Genomic DNA, 20,356 nt, shown 5'->3' with positions numbered 1-20,356 from the left:
AGTTGGTTAAGTGTCCAACTCTTGATCTCAGCTCAGGTTTTGATCTCAGGGTTGTGAGTTCAAGCCCCAACTTGGGCTCCTCACTGGGCATGAAGCCTACTTAAAAAGGAAAAGAAAAAAAAAAGGTACATTTCACAGTCCAGAACTGATGATATTGGTCCCTTTACATACTGCCCATCAAAACACTGTTGCATTTACACTACACCCAAACTCCAATCTTTGGTAAAATCCTTAACTCTTTTCCTTCCTTTGCTGAAACATCCCACAATTCCTTTGTTGTGCTGTCTCCCACATCTCAATGAGTCTGTACATCTGGCTTATTTAGTGTAAGGTTTGTCCCACATGGTCTCAGGCTGATTGGGCTAGGAAAAGAACATGTCCCACATTTTAGAGTCTCCTTTAAGCACATTGATCTGGCTGTATTTTATCCTATTCCGTAAGCAGAAGTAAAGAAAATAACCTAATTGCAAAACAAAGTATGTTTATAGATAAAAGTTTCCATATTATAAACATAGAAAGGTCTTGAGACTAAAGAGGAAAAAATCAGACTTTAAAATGAAAAACAAAAAAAAACAGAGTTGGTTTCCTTTCACTTTACTAAAATGTGGTCTGTGCCTCTTAGAGTACAACAATGGTCAAAAAGAGGGGTTTTTCTTCTTACTAATATAATGAAACAAGTAATATGACAATGACCACCGTATCACTTGAGTGATACTGAAAACTTTGAACTATGAACCTCAAAAACCTCTTCCCAGTCCTCATTCTTGGCCTATGACCTTGTTTTCTATCTCACTGAGAAACAGAAAAAAACAAAAAGCCAGAAAAGAGTGTGGTCAAATTCCCACTTCTCACCCTTTTGCAATTGCACCGATACACTGTTCCTATCAATGACTTCTCTGCACCTAACAAGGGCTATTCCCTCTGCTTCTGTGCTAGATCCCATGTGCTTGTGCCCATGCAAGGGCATTATTTCAGTAATTGTCTTCCCGTTTTCCCTGGCAATCAGCATCTAAGTCAGCCCCCAGTGATCCTCAGCTCCTGGTATCCATGCCATTTACGTAGTCTCCTCTCTCACTGGATCAGGGACGAACTGCGTGACCCATAGAATACTGCAGAAGCAATGGTGTGTGATCTCAGAAGCTAGGTCATAAAGGACAATGACACTTCCACCTTTTCTAATTTCTCATACTAGGGAAAAATGCACCATGTCACGAGAACATTCAAGCAGTCCCACGGTGAAGCCCATGTATAGAGGAACTGAGGTCTTCAACCATTAGCTGGACCCAACTTGACAGGCATGTGAGTAAAGCAACTTGAATGTAGACCTTCTAGGCCCAACTACACCATCAGATGACTGAAACCTCATCCAACATCTGACAGCAACTTTATGAGACATTCAGTGAGAGTCTACCCGAAGATACTCCTGAATTCGTGACTCACAGAAGCTGTGAGAGACAAGTGTTATGTAAGCTACTACATTTGGGATAATCTGTTATGCAACAATGGATAACTAATACATCCACTGTGATCAAAATACTTCAGCGGTTCCCAATTTTCCCCAAAGAAAGCCAGTCCTCTCGATGACTTCCATCCTGTTCACCACTATTACCTCTCTAACTTCATCTCCTACCACTCTCCCTTCTCTCCACCTTAGTCCCAGCCATAGTGACCTCTTTGCCATTCCTCAAATATGCCTCGGGGCCTGTGCTCACCAGTCCCTCACCCTTCCCCCACCTCATTCATGCCTTTACTCAAATGTCTCTCTCTGAGTGAGGCCTTTCCTGACTACCCTTCTAAAAATGTAGCTTCCCTACGCACACCCACACCCAACTACATTCTGCATTTCCTTCCTCCTTTGTTTTTCTTTTTTCCCCTTCCATATATTACTATTTAATATACTATATATATCACTTATTATCTGGCTCTCCTAAGGTGAAAGCTTACTTGATGCAGAGATTTTTGTCTACTTCCAATCTCTAGAGCAGTGCCTGATTTATTATAATACATACTTCATAAAGATTTATCCAATGAGCATATGAATGGTAAAGATATAAGAAAATTCAATTAATAGTAACATTAAAAATGCTTCAAACACAGACCTTTTGTGACCCATTCCAAGTTTATAAAGCTGCTTCTAAAATGTGCTGTTAGTACCTTTCTTTCCTGAATGATTGTTTTACAAAAATAGCAGTTAAGGGGCGCCTGGGTGGCTCCGTCAGTTAAGCGTCGGACTTCGGCTCAGGTCGTGATCTCGAGGTCCATGAGTTCGAGCCCCATGACGACAGCTCAGAGCCTGGAGCCTGTTTCGGATTCTGTGTCTCCCTCTCTCTCTCTGACCCTCCCCCGTTCATGCTCTGTCTCTCTCTGTCTCAAAACTAAATAAACATTAAAAAAAAAATTCAAAAATAGCAGTTAAATGGCAAACTATCCTAACCAATTGTTTGCCTTTTTCTTTGTGAAACTCAGACCAAAATTGAAATTAAATTATAGTAGTTATATGAGTCCTTAGGATCTGTACCTTTTATTTTGTTTTATCTTGATTTTTTCCTAAGTTCCCTGTTCTTTTTTTCAAGTTTATTTATTTGTTTTGAGAGAGAGAGAGAGAGAGAGAGTGCACACATACAAGTGGAGGAGAGGCAGAGAGAGAAGGAGAGAGAGGATCCCAAGCAGGCTTTGCACTGTCAGCACTGAGCCTGATGGGGGCTGGATCCCATGAACCCAACCATAAGACCATGACCTGAGCCAAAACCAAGAGTCAGAGTCTTAACCCACTGACCCACCCAGGCAAGCCACAAGTTCCCTGTTTTTTATCCTTTATTCTTAACTATTTCATTTTATGTTCTCATTCGACACTGCTTTAAAGACATTATAAAATTAATATAAATAAAAAACAAACAAGCAAATAGTGTTTGTGTTTTCTTAAACTCAGGAGATTAAAACTATCACTGGTTTAGCATACTTACAGAATTGTGAACTTTTTAAGGAACAAAGCTTTAATTTTTGTGAACCTTTCTAAAAAGTCAACATAAGGTAATAGTTTTATTATTCAACACGATAAACTTTATTATAAAATATTTAACATGAAAAATATGCTCTGGATCAAGATAGGAATATCTATCTCAATATAAGTCAACAACACTCAGTACCATAGTGTATTTTACCTAATATTACCTAATAATTTCAAATTATTCTTAGAAACTTTTGTTTCATTCTGTAGTAAAACTCTTCTTGAAAATTATTCGTGTTAAATTGATTCCATCTTTTCCAAAGAACCAGGAAGAGCTCTTTTAAACACTAAAGCATATGATTACAGGGGCGCCTGGGTGACTCAGTTAAGCATCCGACTTCAGCTCGGGTCACCACCTTGCAGATCATGGTTTCAAGTCCCACGTCAGGCTCCGTGCTGACAGCTCAGAGCCTGGAACCTGCTTTGGATTCTGTGTCTCCCTCTCTCTCTGCCCCTCCCCTGCTCACTCTCTGTCTCTCTCTCTCTCTCTCAAAAATAAATAAACATTAAAAATATTTTTAAAGTACATTATTACATTATCTGATGAATCAGCAGGTTTTTTTCTGCCTTCACACCATTTGTAATTTCTCATTATAGAGATCCTCAAAATGTACCTTATAGGAGCCTCTAGGATCACTTAGCAACTAGGGGAAGCAGAGAAAATAACAGATTTTTTAAAGCTCTTACATCCATACATACCCCAAAGGGTCGTAAAATGATAAACGTGAGTTCTGAGATTACACACGGGAAACAGTGGTTTTGATTCTTTAGGGAAGAATAAAATAGTACTTGACAGAAGTCTCACTTTAGAAGTATTTCTCATATTTAGTGAATGGTTGTAAAAGATAAATAGCGCGCACGTGTGTGTGTATACACATATATACCACTGTATTTTAAATTTAATGTAGTTGGTATGCTTCACCTGACTGAGGAAAAGAGTGTGGCTGCTATAAAATAATCACAAACTCAAAATAATAATATTTCTGTAGATTTTATTTTTTGGAACAGTTTCAGATTACAGAAAAAATGAGCAGATAGGACAGAGTATCCAAATACGGCCCATCTCTCCCCTCTCACATTTCCCCTATTATGAACGGGTTCATTAGTGTGCATCTTTGCATATTAATGATGCGTTGCCTCATTACAATTGATGAGCCAATATTGATACATTACTATGAACTAAAGCCCAGAGCTTATATTAGGGTTTACTCTTTAGGTTGCATAGTTCTGTGGATTCTGACAAATGTCGAATGTCATATACCCACCACGAGAGTGTCATAAAGAATAGTTTTGTTGTCCTTACAATCCCTGTGCTTCACATATTCATCCATCCCCTCCTCTCCTTGAACTCTAAAACACAGGCCTTTTTACTATCTCCCTGGTTTTGCTTTTCCCAGAATGTCATGGAGTTGGAATCATACAGTATGCAGCTTTTTCCCATTAGCTTTTTTCACTTAGCAGTACACATTTAAAATTCATCCATGTCTTTTTGTAATTTAATAGTTCATTTCTCTTTATTTCTAAATAATATTCCACCGTATGATGTACTATGGTCTGTCTATCCATTCACCTATTAAGAGACATCGTGGGCACTTCTAGTGTTCAGCAATTATGAATAAAGCTGCCATAAACATTTGTGTAGACCTAAGTTTTAATTCATTTGGATAAATACCTAGAAGCATGATAGCTAGATAATATGGTAAGGCTATGTTTAGTTTTATAAGAAACTGCTAAACTGTCTTCGAAAGGAACTATATACCATTTCCATTTCTAACCAACAAAGAATGAGGGTTCTGATTGCTCCACAGCCTTACTGTCTGTTTATATTGTCAGATTTTTGGATTTTAGCTATTTTAGTAGGTGTACATGGTTTTAAACTGCAATTTAATTCGCAATTGCGGTTTCAATTTTCAATTGACTAATGATATATTACTTTGAGCATCTTTTCGTACGATTATTTGCCATTTTTATATCTTCTTTCGTGAGATCTGTTCAGACCGTTAGTCCACTTTTCAGCTTCGTTGTTGACTTTTAAGAGTTTTAAATATTTTTAGATAGAAGTTATTATCAGATATGTGTTTTGCAAGTATGTTCTCCTGTATGAGGGTTGTCTTTTCATTTTTTAATAATGTCTTGGAGAGCATACATTTTTTTTTTCCATTTTAATAAGTCCAATTCATCAGTTGTGTATTTCACTGATTGTGCTTTTAGGGTTGTTTATGAAAGCTCATCACCAAACCAGGGTTCACCTAGATTTTGTACTATGTCATCTTCTCCAAGCTTTTAAGTTTTGTGCTTTACATTTTGGTGTATGGTACATATTCGGTTGTGAGAAGTGTAAGGTCTGCCTCTAGCATTGTTTTGCACATGGATGTCCAATTCTTTCAGCACCATTTGTTGAAAAACTGATACTTTCTCCACTGAATTGCCTTTGCTCCTTTGCCAAAGAACAGATGATTATATATGTTTGAATCTGTTTCTGGGCTATCTCTTCTATTCCACTGATCTATGTGTCTATTTTTTCACCAATACCACATGGTCTTCATCGCAGTACTGGATAATAAGCCTTGAAGTTGGGTAGTGTCATTTCTCCAACTTGGTTCTTCTTCAGTATTGTGTTGGTGAGTCTGGGTGTTTTGACTTTCCATATAAACTTTAGAATCAGTCTGTCAACATTCACAAAATAACTTGCTAGGATTTTGATTGGGATTGCATTGAATCAAGCCCAACTTGGGAAGAAGTGACATCTTAACATTACTAAGTCTTCTACTCGTGAAAATGATATCTCTCCATTTATTTAGTCTTTCTGTGATTTCATTCACCAGAATTTTGTAGTTTTCCCCATATAGATCTTGTACATATTTTGTTAGATTTATACCAAATTATTTTGGTGAATGCTAATGTAAATGGAATTGTTTTAAATTATAAATTTTATTGTTCATTGTTGCTATACAGGAAAACAATTGACTTTTCTATATTAATCTTGTATCATGCATCATTTCTATAATTGCTTATTCGTTTCAGTTCTTTTTGGCGATTGTTAGGAATTTTCTATATGTACAAACATATCATTTCTGAACAAAGACAGTTTTATTTCTCCTTCCCAATTTGTTGCCTTTTATTTCTTTTTCTTGTCTTATTATATTAGTTAGGACTTTCAGTATAATGTTAAAAAGCAGTGGTGAGAAGGGTCACCCGTCTCTTGCTCCTGACTTCAGTGGGAAAGTTCTAGTTTCTTGCCATTAAATATGTTTGCTGTAGTTTTCTTGTAGATATTCTTTATCAAGTTGAGGAAGTTCCCTCTCTATTCCTAGTTTACTGAGTATTTTTTTATTATGAATGGGTATTAGATTTTGTCAAATGTTTTTGCTGTACCTATTGATAGGATCATGTGACTTTTCTTGTTAAGCTATTGATATGATAAATTACAGAAACTGATTTTTGATTGTTCAATCAGTTTTACATAGCTGGGATAAATCCCATTTGATCATGGCATACAATACTTTTTTATACGTTGTTGGCTTATATTTGCTAATATTTTGTTGAAGATTTTTGCATCCATGTTCATGAGAGATATTGGTCGGTTATTTTCTTTTCTTGTAACTTCCTTATCTGGTTTTAGTATTAAGATAATGATGGTCTCAGAACAAGTTAGGAGGTGTTTCTGTTGCTGTTTTCTGGAAGACATTGTAGATAATTGGTATAAGTTCTTCTTTAAATGTTTGATTCACTGGTGCACTTTTCTAGGACTGATGCTTTCTGTTTATAAAGCTACTAATTATTGATACAATTTCTTTAATAGATACAGGCTTATTCAGATTATCTATTTCTCTTTGAGTGAGTTTTGGCAGATCGTGTCTTTCAAGCAATTGGTCTGTTTCATCTAGGTTATCAAATATGTGGGTATAAAGTTGTTCTTAATATTCCTTATCTTTTAGCATCCAGAATATCAGTAGTGATGGCATCTTTTTCATTTCTATTAATAGTTATTTGTGTCTTCTTTTTCCTTTTTTTAATTAGCCTGGCTAGAGATTTCTTAATTTTATTTCTCTTTTCACATAACCAGCTTTTTGTCTCATAGATTCTCTTTATTGATTTCTGTTTTTCAATTTTATTGATTTATACTCTAGCCTTTTTTTTTTTCTTTTCCTTACTTTGGATTTGTTTTTCTGTTTCTGGTTTCCTACTGTATACACTTAGATTATTAATTTCAAAGCTTTCTTCTTTAATATATGAATTCTATCCCTCTAAGCACTGATTTCACTGCATGTCATACATTTCATACATAATATTTTCACTTTCATTTAGTTTGAAGTATATTTTATTTTGAGAGCTCTTCTTTGATTCATGACTTACTTATATGTGTTTTTTATATTCCAATATTTTGGGATTTTCCAGCTCTCTTTCCATTATTTATTCCTAGTATAACTTCAGTGTGGTCTGAGAGCATACTTTCTGTGATATTTATTCTTTTAAATTCGTTAAGATATATTAAATAGTCCAGAATGTAGTCTCTCTTAGTCCGTGCTCTATGTGACCTTCAGGAGAATGTGTAGTCTATTGTGGTTGGATGAAATATTATATAACTGTCAATTAGATACAGAAGATGATACTGCTATTCAGTTCAACTATATCTTTACTGATTTTTTTTTTTTTTTTTTTTTTTTTTTTTTTGCCTGCTTGGTCTGTCAATTACTATGGAGGGGTGTTGAAGACTCCAACTAGAGCAGTGAATTTGTGTCAATTTCTTCTTGCAATTTTAACGGTTTTTGCCTCATATATTCTAATACTCTGCTGTGATGTGCACACATAAGAATGTCATGTCTTCCTGGAGAGTTAACCCCTTTATCATTATGTCATGCCTCTTTTTGTCCCTGATAATGTCCTTGTTCTGAAGTCTTCTTTATCTGAAATTAAAATACCTATTCCAGCTTCATTTTGATTAGTGTTAGCATGGTATAGCTTTCTCCACCCCATATAATCTGTCTTTATAATTAAAATGGGTTTCCGGTAAACATCATGTAGTTGGGTTCTGTTTTTATTTGCTCTATCTTTTAATTGTTGTATTCAGACTATTCACATTTAAGGTGGAATAATACCTACCCTACACTATTTTCTATTTGTTGACCTGTTCTTTGTTTCCTTTGTCTTCTCCCCCTCCCCCCTTTTTTTTCTACTTTCTCTGGTTTCATTTAAGCATTTTATATGATTCCACTTTTTCTTCTCCCTTGGCATATCAACTATACTTCTTTTTACAAGTTTTTTAGGAATTGCCTTAGATCTTGCAGTATACATTTACTACCTATCTAAATTCACTTTCAAATAACACCTTACCTCTTCACAGATAGTGTAAGTACTTTATGAGATAGACTATTCCTAATTCTTCCCTCCTGTCACTTCTGAAATCGCTGTCATTCGTTTCACTTGTGCTATAATCTATATGACCATATAAGCTATAACCATAATCTGTAACCACCTAATACACTGTTGCTCTTATTGTTTTGTAGTTATCTATTAGATCAATTAAGAATGAAAAATAAAAGGTCTTATTTTGTCTTAATTTCTTTCCTAATGTCCTTCCTTTCTTTATCTGAATCCAAGTTTCTGAACTATATTCTTTTCCTTCTCTTTTTTCTTTGCCTGATTTTTTTTTTTTTTTTTTTTTTTTTTTTTTTTGCAATTTGAATGTGACATGCCTACATGCAGATATTTTCTGCTTTTATCCTAGTTGGTGTTTGAGTTTCTTGGATCTGTGACTTGGTATCATATATCATTAATTTTGGAAAATTCTCAGCCAATATTACTTCAAATACTTCTGTTCCTTTCTCTTTTTACTATGGGTACTCTCATTACCCATATTTGACACATTTTTGTAATTTTCCCGTAGTTTTTGGATATTCTGTTGTGTTTTATTTTAATGCTATGTTCTCTTTACATTTAAGTTTACAAACTTTCTGCTGATATATCTTTAAGCTCACTGACGTTCTCAGCTGTAAAAAAGCATTCTTTGGTTCAGTTGCAGTGTGTCTGTTTTCTAGCATTTTCTTTTGATTCGTAAAGTTTTCATCTCTCATATTACACATCTTTTCTTGTATGTTAACTTTTTCCAGTAGAGCTCTTGGTATACAATAATAGGTATTTTAAATCTGAAGTCTGAAAATTCCAAAATGTCTACCATATCTGAGTCTCGTTCTCAGGTTTGATTTATCTCTTTAGTCTGTGTTTTTTTCTTGCCTTTTACTGTTTCTTGCAATTTTTTATAAGCTAGATATGATGTATCAAATAATAGACACTGTTGTAAACAGGCCTTTAGTGTGAGGTTTTCTTTTTACATAACCAGGTGTTAGGCTGTGTTTAATATTTGCTACAGCTGTAGTTGTCATGGGTTTCAATTTCCCCTAATGTCCTTCCTCTGTCTCTTCTTTTGCCTTCGTGTTTTCTTAGAAACTCCTGTTTTTTTTCTTTTTTTTTTTAATTTTTATTATTTTTAAGAGAGAGAGAGACAGACAGACAGAGTGTGAGTGGGGGAGGGGCAGAAAGAGAGGGAGACACAGAATCCAAAGCAGGCTCCAGGCTCTGAACTGTCAGTGCAGAGCCCAACACAGGGCTCGAACTCAGGAACCACGAGATCATGACCTGAGCAGAAGTCCAATGCTTAACCGAGCCACCCAGGCGCCCCAGAAACTCCTCCTTAAACAGTGTCTGTGTCTTCCAGCTCTCTCACTTGTAATCCACTGTTACTGAACCGGAACAATTTTAACATGGTGATAAGATATTGGGGAGTGGAAGCACTCTAATCTTATGTACTCCTTAAATTTAGTGAGCCGGAATCCCTGGACCCTTTTTTCTTTCTCCCCCAATGAGACACAGGAAGACTAAAAGGGGCTTAAATCACCCAATTGCTCCTCTTCCAAGTCAGGTAAAGTTCTGATAAAGAAGCTTACCTAGAAGGCTAGTTTTTATTTCAGAGAGCAGAAGGCTCTGGGCGTGTTTCATAACGCCCTTGCCTTCTTGATCCCTTGCCAGAATCAAGAGGGAATTTTTCTCTGATCCTCATGGAGAGAATCTGGCAGGACTCCTGAAGGTAAACTCATTACAGTGTGCGTGCTCCCCTGACCCTGGGTCCTCACCACTACTGTTGAAGAGCCCTTACCCATTACTGGCTCTAGTGGCTCATAAGGTGCAATTCTCTGCATTCACCTACCTCTACCGTTTTTTCAGGGAGGTGATTTACCTTGTGATCTCAATGATCTGGTAGATCTAAGAAGAGTTCTTGATTTTCAGTGTGCTTAGCCTTCTTCTTGTCCTGATGACAGAAGTGATAATGCCCAAGATCTTTAAATGCCATGGCAGAAACCAGAAGTCCTAATAGTATTTTTTATGCATTTTATCTTTGACCACATAAAAGGATGAGGTACACAGATCTCGTTGTGTTAGTAATAATATATAAAAGGAAATAGGTTTAGAGAGATTAAGTGACTTTTCCAGAGGTAAATAGCTAGTAGATGAAGCTAACCTGGACTTCCTAGTGCTCCTCAACACAGACCTTTATGTTTAGACATTAGTGCATAGGAAACAACCTCAAAGGAAAATTTGAGTTTAAATAGAGGATCATCCATGTTTGGGTTGGATCTGTGGCATGATGTGAAAAGTATTGGCCCTGGGAACATCCTCTAACAAATGTCCTCAAGCCTGACTCAGCCCCCAACTCACTTTAAGATTTTAGGGAATTCGGGGGTGCCTGGGTGGCTCAGTTGGTTGGGCAGCCGACTACAGCTCAGGTCATGATCTCGGGGTCTGTGAGTTCAAGCCCCGCATCGGGCTCTGTCCTGAGAGCTCAGAGCCTGGCGCCTGCTTCTGATTCTCTCTCTCTCTCTCTCTCTCTCTCTCTGCCCCTTCCCTGCTTGCTCTCTGTCTCTCTGTCTCTCTCAAAAATAATAAACAATGAAAAAATTAAAAAAAAAGATTTTAGGGAATTCACAACAATGTGAGTCTCAGTTTCTCAATGCAAATCCGAAGCAAGGATAAAGCACATGATCATTGAGGTCTCTTGCAATCATGAAGTGAAACAATTCTAGGTTGGCTTTCGGCCCTATATTTTGTGGGGGAGAGCGTTTGTGAGGAAAGGGGAACTCATTTCCTCAAAAATTTTCTGAACCGCTAAATTAATCCTTTCCCTTAGGTAAGAAGCCTTAGCTTTCTTAATTCTTTCAGTGACATGATGCTTTTCCTTCCCATGTGCTTCTTACACTATCACTTATAAAAGTGAATAATGTTAAAGCAGAATTTCCTTCCAGGATAAGGCCTCCTTGGGCAGGCCTTATGCTTTCTCCCACTTGTAACTCTGCAATCATTACCAACCACTGAATTGTCTCAGTTAAATGTCACTTCCTCAGAGAAGACTTCCTTGATCTCTTCGACTGGGACAGAACCCAGCACTTCCCCTTTCCCTTTTCTGAACTTATTTGTTCATATCTATGTCACTTGCTATTCTGGAATCTACATGAAGGAAAGAGTCTCCCTAGGCCACTGCTGCACTCCCAGGGCTCTTGAGTCTAGAACAGTGCTGTCCGACAGAACTTTCTGCAATGATAGAAATGTTCTATAATCTGCACATGTGGCTACTGAACACTTAAGAAGTGTCCAAGTGAACTACTGAATTTTTAATTTAAATTAGAATAGCCATATGCAATTAATGGCTACATATCAGATGGTGGAGGACTAGAGAAGTCTTTCTCAAAATCTAAATCGAGATGTCAGGAATCTGTACTTTAACTCATTCTCCAGGTAATTGTTACCAGCAATAAAAATTTGACAACTATTGATCTAGAATATGATTCTCGAGGCTGGCTTCACAACAGGATCACCTGGAGGAGAAAATGATCCTTAATCCACATCCCCAGAGATTCTATTTCAGCTGGTCGGCCATGGGGTCCAGGTATTAGTATTTTAAAAACTAAATAAAACAGAAAACCCCCTCAGTGATTGTAACACACAATCAAGTTTAAGAGATACAGAACATACATTCTCACAAGGTACTCAGTACCTATTAGAGAAATATACAGATAAATGGTCTGGGTGCATTTACAAAGGATTACTGATTATACTGATTACAAGTGATATCTTGTGATGTCACGAGATGTTAGTGACCTTAGTGGTTGAGATGAATTTCTTGATAGTGAAAGCAAATTCAGTTTTCACATAGCCTTTTACGATTGTGTGAAATTCCTTGGCCTTTTGTTTCATCCATGAACAGTACAAGATACTACCAAGCCCCGTGACATTTAAAGGGTGACACACAAAGAGCTCCCTGAGCAATCACCTCCTAAAATACACAAAAGTCTTTCTAGTTTGCTGGTTGATTGACAGATGGTCTGAGGACGCCTTCTCGCAGCCACGTGAGTCACAAGACCTTGCACTCCGGTGCTGGAGGAAGGTGTTTCCTAACCTGCTGCCCTCGGCTGCCTCCGGGTCTCTTTTATTAGAGCGCTTCCTCCTCCACTCGTCGGTCTGTCTGTAATTGTCCCCACAGGAAGTAGTGGCTGGCCGGGCAGTCAGGTCGAGCCGAGGCAACAGACTTCTGAGTCATAGGTGCTAGAACCCTCCCTTCTCCCGCCCAGCCACAGGTAACTGTCCCAGCAGGAAGTAAAGGCTGGCCGCGCTGGCAGCAGAGAGAGCAGGCGGGCGCAGCCGCGCGGTGGAGGCTTCAGCGGGGGCTGTGCTGGAGGGAGTTTCAGCGCCAGCCCTGAGCGCAGTGAGTACACGCAATCAAAGGAAACCCAGTAGCTTTGCAGTGGAGTGTCTCGTGGTTTTTCAGAATGCGCTGATGATTCAAAAGAAAAGATCAGATCTCTGAATATGTCCTTTCCGGCGCTGCGAATGTTAGCCACGATGCCGGCGGAGCTTGCCAGGGGAGTTGGGGAAATTAACATGAAACTAAAACTGAACTCTTGGTTGAAGAATTATTGATCAGAACGTGCCAAATACTAACAATAGAAGTTTAAGTTGACAAGCGAAATGAACAGAAAAAAAAGTATTCACTAATAAATGAAACAAAGGTACTAAAAATACAAATGAATGAATGTAGTTTAATAAAATATCAGAGGACACCTGAAAAATAAACATTTAAAAACTACTTTTGTTTAAAAGTGGCTTGAGACTTGTTAACTCAACATGTCGGCATTAAAAAGAATTGGGAATAATGTGCTAAACGTGATGTGGTTTTACCTTTTCACATAAATTTCATTGATTTAGATAAAGATAGTGCATATTGCCAATCCTCTTTGAAATTAGATCACTTGCTTTCTGAAACATACCAGAGCTGTATGCAATAAATTTCATTTATCAGCAGGTAATAACTTTAAGTAAATTAACATTGACAATGTTCGTTCAGCACTCAAAATGCAGTTCATGCACTCTGATTAGCTCCTCAAATTATTTCAACTGGAGTGAAACCTAAGAGGTTTAGGGCTGTCTATAAGCTTTCATAAAGGCATCTTTTCACTGAAATAATTTTCCACTTTTGAAAGTTAGGCATTTTCTTATCAGTGTGCTTGTAAAGGTTTTGTTTTGTTTTTGTTTCAATTTAAATGGGGGTAAAAAAACTAATTTCTTGGATAACACCAAACCATGTGTCTTCTCAGCCCCCTGATATCCAGTTCCTCTGACCTATTACTGTGCTGACATCTTAGCAGCAATCCACCTGCTTGACTCTTGAACAATAGCCCGTGTAAGCCATTGCAGGGCCAAAACTTTCTTTGCGCTTCACAGTAAGACTATTATTTTTATTGAAGTAGTGTTACTATGTCCGTGTTTCTGTATGTCTCAACATCTCTTCCTCAACTACATCCCCATGGGAGAGATTGTCTTACCAGCATTTGTTTGGGTTTGTTTTAAGAAAGCACATACAATTTCAAATAGATGTTTTTCTTACTAAGATTCATTGAGCAGTTTTGAAGCTATCCCTGTTTTCAGTGAAATTATCCGTAACGATGCCAAAGAATATATATATATATTGTTGGTAGGGTTTTTTTTTTAATATTCTCTGCAAGAACACATAAGGAACAATAGATGGAAAAATGAAACACCTTTAAAGTAAATATTATCACTATAAAATAAAATATCAAGGAAGGTCGATTTCAGATATACTTTATTCCATACATATCCACAAGAAGTCATCACAGCATTAAGTTTGGAGGAGAAGAAAGGCTGGATTATCTTAAATTCTATTCCAAAGGGCTTAAAGAGGTGAGGTGAACCAAAACGTCAGGTGCAAAATGTGATTTCAAAATGGTATTGTGGAAAGACTGATTACCTCCTGTGATAAAATGACTTTTTTGTGTTATTTTTTTCTCACATAACCTCGACAACTAAAAGGGTGAATTACGTTCAATAGCCTTTTCCAAATGTTATGAAAAATATCTGATTCTTGGGTATTTGTGGCTTTGGTCCTTTTCATCATAGGGAACCAGAACTTTTTTTTTTTTTATTTTTTTTTTTTAACGTTTATTTATTTTTGAGACAGAGAGAGACAGAGCATGAACGGGGGAGGGGCAGAGAGAGAGGGAGACACAGAATCGGAAGCAGGCTCCAGGCTCTGAGCTATCAGCCCAGAGCCCGACGCAGGGCTCTAACTCACGGACCGTGAGATCGTGACCTGAGCCGAAGTCGGACACTTAACCGACTGAGCCACCCAGGCGCCCCAAGGGAACCAGAACTTTTTAATAAGCTTAGCAGTGCAGTCCAATAGAACTTTCTGCAATGGTGGAAATGTTCTATAATCTGCCTTGCCCAGAATGGTAACTACTGGCTATCTGTGGCTATCAAGCACTTGATATTTAGTTAGCTTGGCTAAGGAACTGAATGTTCTTTGCTTCCTTTTAATGAAAATTTAGCTATCTATATGTGGCTAGTGGCCACCAGTTTTCACAGGTAGCCGAATAGCTGCCTCACATAGTTCTGCCGACCAGGTGAAGCTATTTTGCATCATACCACTGTTGATCTTATACTGTAGGAGATTCCTGAAGGGATTCTTCAAGGATGGAAATCTTGAAGAGACTTAAGAAATTCTTGAAGAGATCTTTCAAGGATTCTTCTATCTGTTCATTTTTTTTTTTTTTAAGTCGGAAAGATACAAAGTTTCATGAATCGCTTAAACAAATACAGACAATGAGGGCACTACTGATAAGTGCCTTTGCCTCTAGGTGATCCTGAGTATGTAGCAGCAATAGAACCTAAATGTGTCCTCAGGCTCCGATTTGCTTTTGAGGCACTGAGAGTTCTGAAAGTCTTCACATGTGCTCTTTCATTTGATTGTCACACAGCTAACTGAAGTAAACTGAGCCCTGGCCCACAAATCTTTTCATTTTACTAGTCAGCCTACACAAGAGAAATTTTTTTATAATATAATAAGACTTGTCTCCAGATTTTGGAAGAAATAAGGTTTTCGAGCTCTGAAAACAAAGTTTTTCTTTTGGGTTTTTTTTTTAATTTTCTTTTTAACGTTTATTTATTTTTGAGACAGAGAGAGAGACAGAGCATGAACGGGGGAGGGTCAGAGAGAGGGAGACACAGAATCTGAAACAGGCTCCAGGCTCTGAGCTATTAGCACAGAGCCCGACGCGAGGCTCGAACTCGCGGACCGCGAAATCATGACCTGAGCCGAAGTCAGCCGCTCAACCGACTGAGGCACCCAGGCGCCCCTGGGTTTTGTTTTTGAGAGAAAGAGAGACAGAGAACATGAACAGGGAAGGGGCAGAGGGAGAGAGAGAGAATCTTAAGCAGGCTCCATGCCCATCTCAGAGGCTGACTTAGGGCTCGATCTCACAACCGTGAGATCATGACTGATCTGAAATCAGGATTCAGACGCTTAACCTACTGAGAACCGCTCAGGCGCCCCCAAAGTTTTTTTTTTTTTTAATTGTAGATTAGTGATCAAAAAGTATCTGTTGGTAAAATAAACAAAACAACAGATGAATGAACATGGAGTGTAAACAGAATACATAATTTCATAACGTCCTAACTTTTTATTTGGAGGAAGGAATCTTAGCATGCTTTGGAAAAGCTCAATAAATATCACATATAAGTCACAATTTGCTCACAGATTCACAACTTCTTAGTTGTCTTATTTTTATTTTATTTCAGAAGCTCTTGAAAAGTACATCAAGTCTAAAGTGAACCGGCTCACTCTTGGGTAGTACTGGAACCATGAGCAATAATGGAACAGACTTAACCACTGGTTTCATCTCCTCTTCTGTGGCTGTCCTTTTGTTTGGCTCAAACTTTGTACCACTTAAAAAATATGATACTGGTGATGGTAATTATTTTTCCTTAATACGCTAACTTTATATTCTTTTCAAACGTGAAGTTCCCTTTTTCAGTCTTTTGTTTTAATGATGGCTACCAATTTTCTTGTACCTGGTGCCAAATGAATAGAGCTTAAGATACATCATTTGATAATGCTCATGCCAGTTGATCTGAGATTTAGTCAGTATAGGATAATCTTAAGATTGTGTGTCACGGTAAAGCTAGGAGAGAGACCATCAGGAAGGCCTTTTAGCCGTATCTCTTATGTTTACAAAAAAAGGAAGTTAGCTACTAACATACACTTGTTTCGAAAACACGAATTTTAAACAAGCTTCGTATGATAGAGAACAGTTTGAGCACGAAATGAATTTTGTGCTTAGGTATGATTTCGACTCTGCTACAACACTAGGTGAACACAGAAAACTGCACCCAGAGAAATAAAGATGCACGGTAAGGCGCAAGACACACTTGCCCACGCACTCCTCAACATCCCTCAGCTCCATCGGCACCACACCCATTCACGTCTGGTGTTAGGACCCCCCCATCCACCAACTTCACAAAAGCTCACAAGCTGCCACACTTGCAATGCCCACTTCTATAAGCAAACCTCAAGTCTTTTTCAAGTTAAAGTGCCACGTTTATTGTAATACTTGTGAATTTCTTCACCACTTAGCCAGTGTAAAACTGTACTACCATTTTTATTAGGTTCTTGTCTTTGCTTTTCATATCCGTTGATGAAACTTGAGTTTTGTACCCTTTTCCCCATAAAAACTCTGTAGTGTTTATTATATGACCTTGCATAGTTCAGTGTTTCTAGACATGGCACACTACAGTCGACTTGACAGTAATGTGAACTTCAGGGAAGGAGAAGCAAGAGGGTTTTTTTTTCCTTTTTTAAAAATCTACTTGCCTTTATTATTTGTTTAATATTTGGTTACTTATTTTTGAGAATGAGAGAGCACAAGTGGGGGAGGGGCAGAGAGCGAGAGGGAGACAGAATCCGAAGCAGGCTCTAGGCTCCAAGCTGTCAGCACAGAGCCCTCCGTGGGGCTCAAACCTACCAACCGAACCATGAGGTCATGACCTGAGCCAAAGTCGGTGGCTTAACTGACAGAGCCACCCAGACGCCCCATATTTGCCAGATGCCCCGTATTGTAGCCAGGAGAAAGAACTGGAGATGCTACACTGAACGCCTGGTGGGAAGCAGTTGTGTTATCCCCTCAGTTCCTTAGACCTTGTTACTTAATTAAACAATAGAATTACAAATCTTTTTTCTTCCAGAGCCTTTCTTCTCTTTTTCTTTGGAGTTAGGATGGAAATGGAAACTACTAAAAGAAGAACAAAATATATTTGAAGGGGTAGAGGAACTGGCTTTTAGGTGTCTCTCAACAACTGTGTGATCCTGGGCAAGTCTCATCAGTTCTTTTGTTCTCAATTTCTCATTTGTGAAATGAAGAACTTGTCAAATGAAGTTCCCTCTCATCTCTGCGATCTTCCTTTTTTGTCTTAGAGGTTAACAGCCATTTTTTTTTTCTTTCCCCCAACATGAAATTGAATGGAAATAGGCAAAAATCTTCCCCAGTTAGAGTCAGAGGAGCTACACTGAGTTATAACTGCCCTAGTCTTTCTTCCAGTGTAGACTTTTTCTTTAACCTTTTAATCCTTAAACGCTTGATGGTACAGAGGCGTCAGGTAGAGATATGCCTCATATCTCCATGTCATCTTCGGATAACTGGCAGCAAATGGCAACCCAGAGCCCAGAAAGAGAATTCCCTGACCCAGAACGCTTATTCTCAGGTTTGTAATGTCTGGCTTATCACAGGCATTCAACGCTAACTGTAAGAGGTCTATGTGTGGCCATACATGGCTTTATTTTTATCCCAAGGGTGGCACAAATGATCCCTGAAGGTTTAAATTACTGTTATGCTATTCTGTAATTCTTAATGCTGTGTTTTGGTGAGAGGTGGCAATAAGTGCAGCATCTGAATAAACGTATATAGACTTGGTCTTGCCGATACTCTTTGGTAGAAAATTCTTGATGTATCTAACAGGTCAAACAAACAAACAAAAGAATCTTGGGCAGGAATGCACTGTATTTGGTAAGCTTCGGAGTCAACAGCCTAGGTTTAAGTTCAAGGTCTACAAACCATTAGCTGTTTAGCCAAGTTGCTTCATCTCACATTCATCTTCTCCATCTTCAAACTAGGGTTAATTATGATGCTTAGCAGTTGTAAAAGTTCAATGTGCGAAGTACCCACGTACAGGCATTCGATAAGTTGCAGCTATTCCTATAATAATATCTCTTTGATATTTCCAACCATTAAATTTATTCGAATCAGTTTGAACAACAGAAACCAATTTCTCTTATTTCCAGGAATGTTTCTCCAGTGGGTACTTTGTGCTGCCATATGGATGATTGCCCTGGCGGTCAATCTGATACTACATTGCCCTAAATTTTGGCCTTTTGCAATGGTTGGGGGCTGCATTTGGGCAACAGGTAATGTATGATATAATTTATTCTTTAATCATTTAATACCGATCAAAATGACTCTGATTCATAGTAAAAGAAAATAGCATCAACAGCAATTCTGAGCAATCCTTAGTCATAGATACTAGAAATTAATTTTGTTTCTTTCATTCAGATGCTGCATAAATGTTTTGGGTGCATTTCTTTTTTCCTCTTAATGATTTCTTTCTTAGTTCTTGGTAGACAATTATAGCAAACATATTTCAGTTGTTCCCTATCTATTCAAGCATAACTCATATATTAGTTTAAGTGCTCCAGCCTTTTTTTCTCTATGTTTATCAGAAAATATTTTTTTAATAGTAGCCTCTACTAATATGTATTTTTAAGATTTGTCCTTAAATGTAGGCAAACAGGCACACATCATTTCAAAAGTACTGGCAAAAAAATAAAAGCAAAAATATTCCTTCTGTTGCTTTATCAATTCCTGAAACTATATAAGAATGTGTACCTTTGCTTGGACAGTCAGGATGGTTTTCTTCCATTAATATAAATACATCCCAGGAGATTTCTATTCCATCTGGCAAAACGAATTCAAAGTATCAAGGCTCTTCAGGGGTTAATTTGATTAAAAGCAAATAAATTCTAAAATGTTAACAATGTATTGGGTACCCACTTATTTTGAGTCTCTTCAGAATTAAATGATTTAGTGAAGTTCATGAGTTGGAGGACAAAAGAGTTCACTTTTAAATTTCCATTCACATGATCATGTTTATTATGTTTAATAGGGAGAGGGCAAGAGAGAAAGCATCCATCTATCCTCCAGATCTTTATCACAACTATAGTATTTATAATCACCCAGCAGTTTCCTTTGGGATTCAGTGGAGAGGGCTATAATTTGAGAAATGTTGCAGATGTGGATGAAATAGGTCATAGTAACTGAATGGATATGGGGAGTTGAGGAAAGGGAGCAACGAGTGATGATGTAGGGATTTTATTATGGGTGATGAGGAGGGTGGTGGTACCATTGACATGAGTGCTGAAAATACAGAGAGGTATGTGTCCAAAAAGAAAAAGGACAGTTCAGCTTAGGACCTTTTGAGTCTGACGTTCCTGACATTCCCACAGTGGAGGACTTCTGGTTGGAGGCCTCTCATAGTGGTGGGAACATAGCACTAAAACTCTGGAGCAAGTCCAGGCTAGAACAGTACCACTGGGACCATGTGTCTCTAACTGACAGCTGAAATCCTGAAATTAGGTCAAGTACCCAAAGAAGAATATAGCAAGAAGAAGAGTGTGTTCAGGGGAAAATACTTAAGGGGCATCTAAATCCAGAAAATATGCCGAGAGAGAGCAAACAGTGAAAGAGCTAAAGAGAGAGAGGAGGGAATCAGGAAATGAAGGCATCTTGGAAGCTACGAGAGGAAACCTTTTAAAAGACGATTGCAGGACTGAAGCCAGACTGCTGAAAGGTTAAGAATTGTAAAAAAAAAAAAAAAACAAAAAACAAAAAAACAAAAAAACAAAAAAAACAATCATGCATTTGGCCTTGAGTGACCTTCCAGAGCACAAAGCAATGA

The 20,356-nt window shown here is 37.9% G+C and overlaps 1 protein-coding gene across 12 annotated transcripts in view; it reads left to right on the top strand.

Moving 5' to 3' along the window:
* Positions 1–1,176: 1,176 nt before the first annotated feature.
* The window catches only part of TMEM144 (transmembrane protein 144), a 63,194-nt gene continuing 44,014 nt past the window's right edge, over positions 1,177–20,356 (top strand). For 3 of the 12 annotated variants that reach the window (XR_006201658.1, XR_006201659.1, XM_042935188.1), the window contains exons 1-3: positions 1,177–1,299; positions 16,151–16,322; positions 18,687–18,809. Coding sequence is in view for 10 of the 12 variants with exons in the window: in XM_042935188.1 (XP_042791122.1) it covers positions 16,214–16,322; positions 18,687–18,809 (232 nt within the window). In the remaining 2 variants the exon portion in view is untranslated. Of the gene's footprint in view, positions 1,466–11,794; positions 11,946–12,627; positions 12,762–13,650; positions 13,777–16,150; positions 16,323–18,686; positions 18,810–20,356 lie in introns of all 12 variants that reach the window. The other 9 variants (XM_042935192.1, XM_042935194.1, XM_042935189.1 and 6 more) reach the window with 9 other exon arrangements.

Source organism: Panthera leo, chromosome B1, assembly GCF_018350215.1.
Source record: "Panthera leo isolate Ple1 chromosome B1, P.leo_Ple1_pat1.1, whole genome shotgun sequence".
Taxonomy (NCBI): Eukaryota; Metazoa; Chordata; class Mammalia; order Carnivora; family Felidae; genus Panthera; species Panthera leo.
This window is presented reverse-complemented; position numbering and strand designations above follow the sequence as displayed.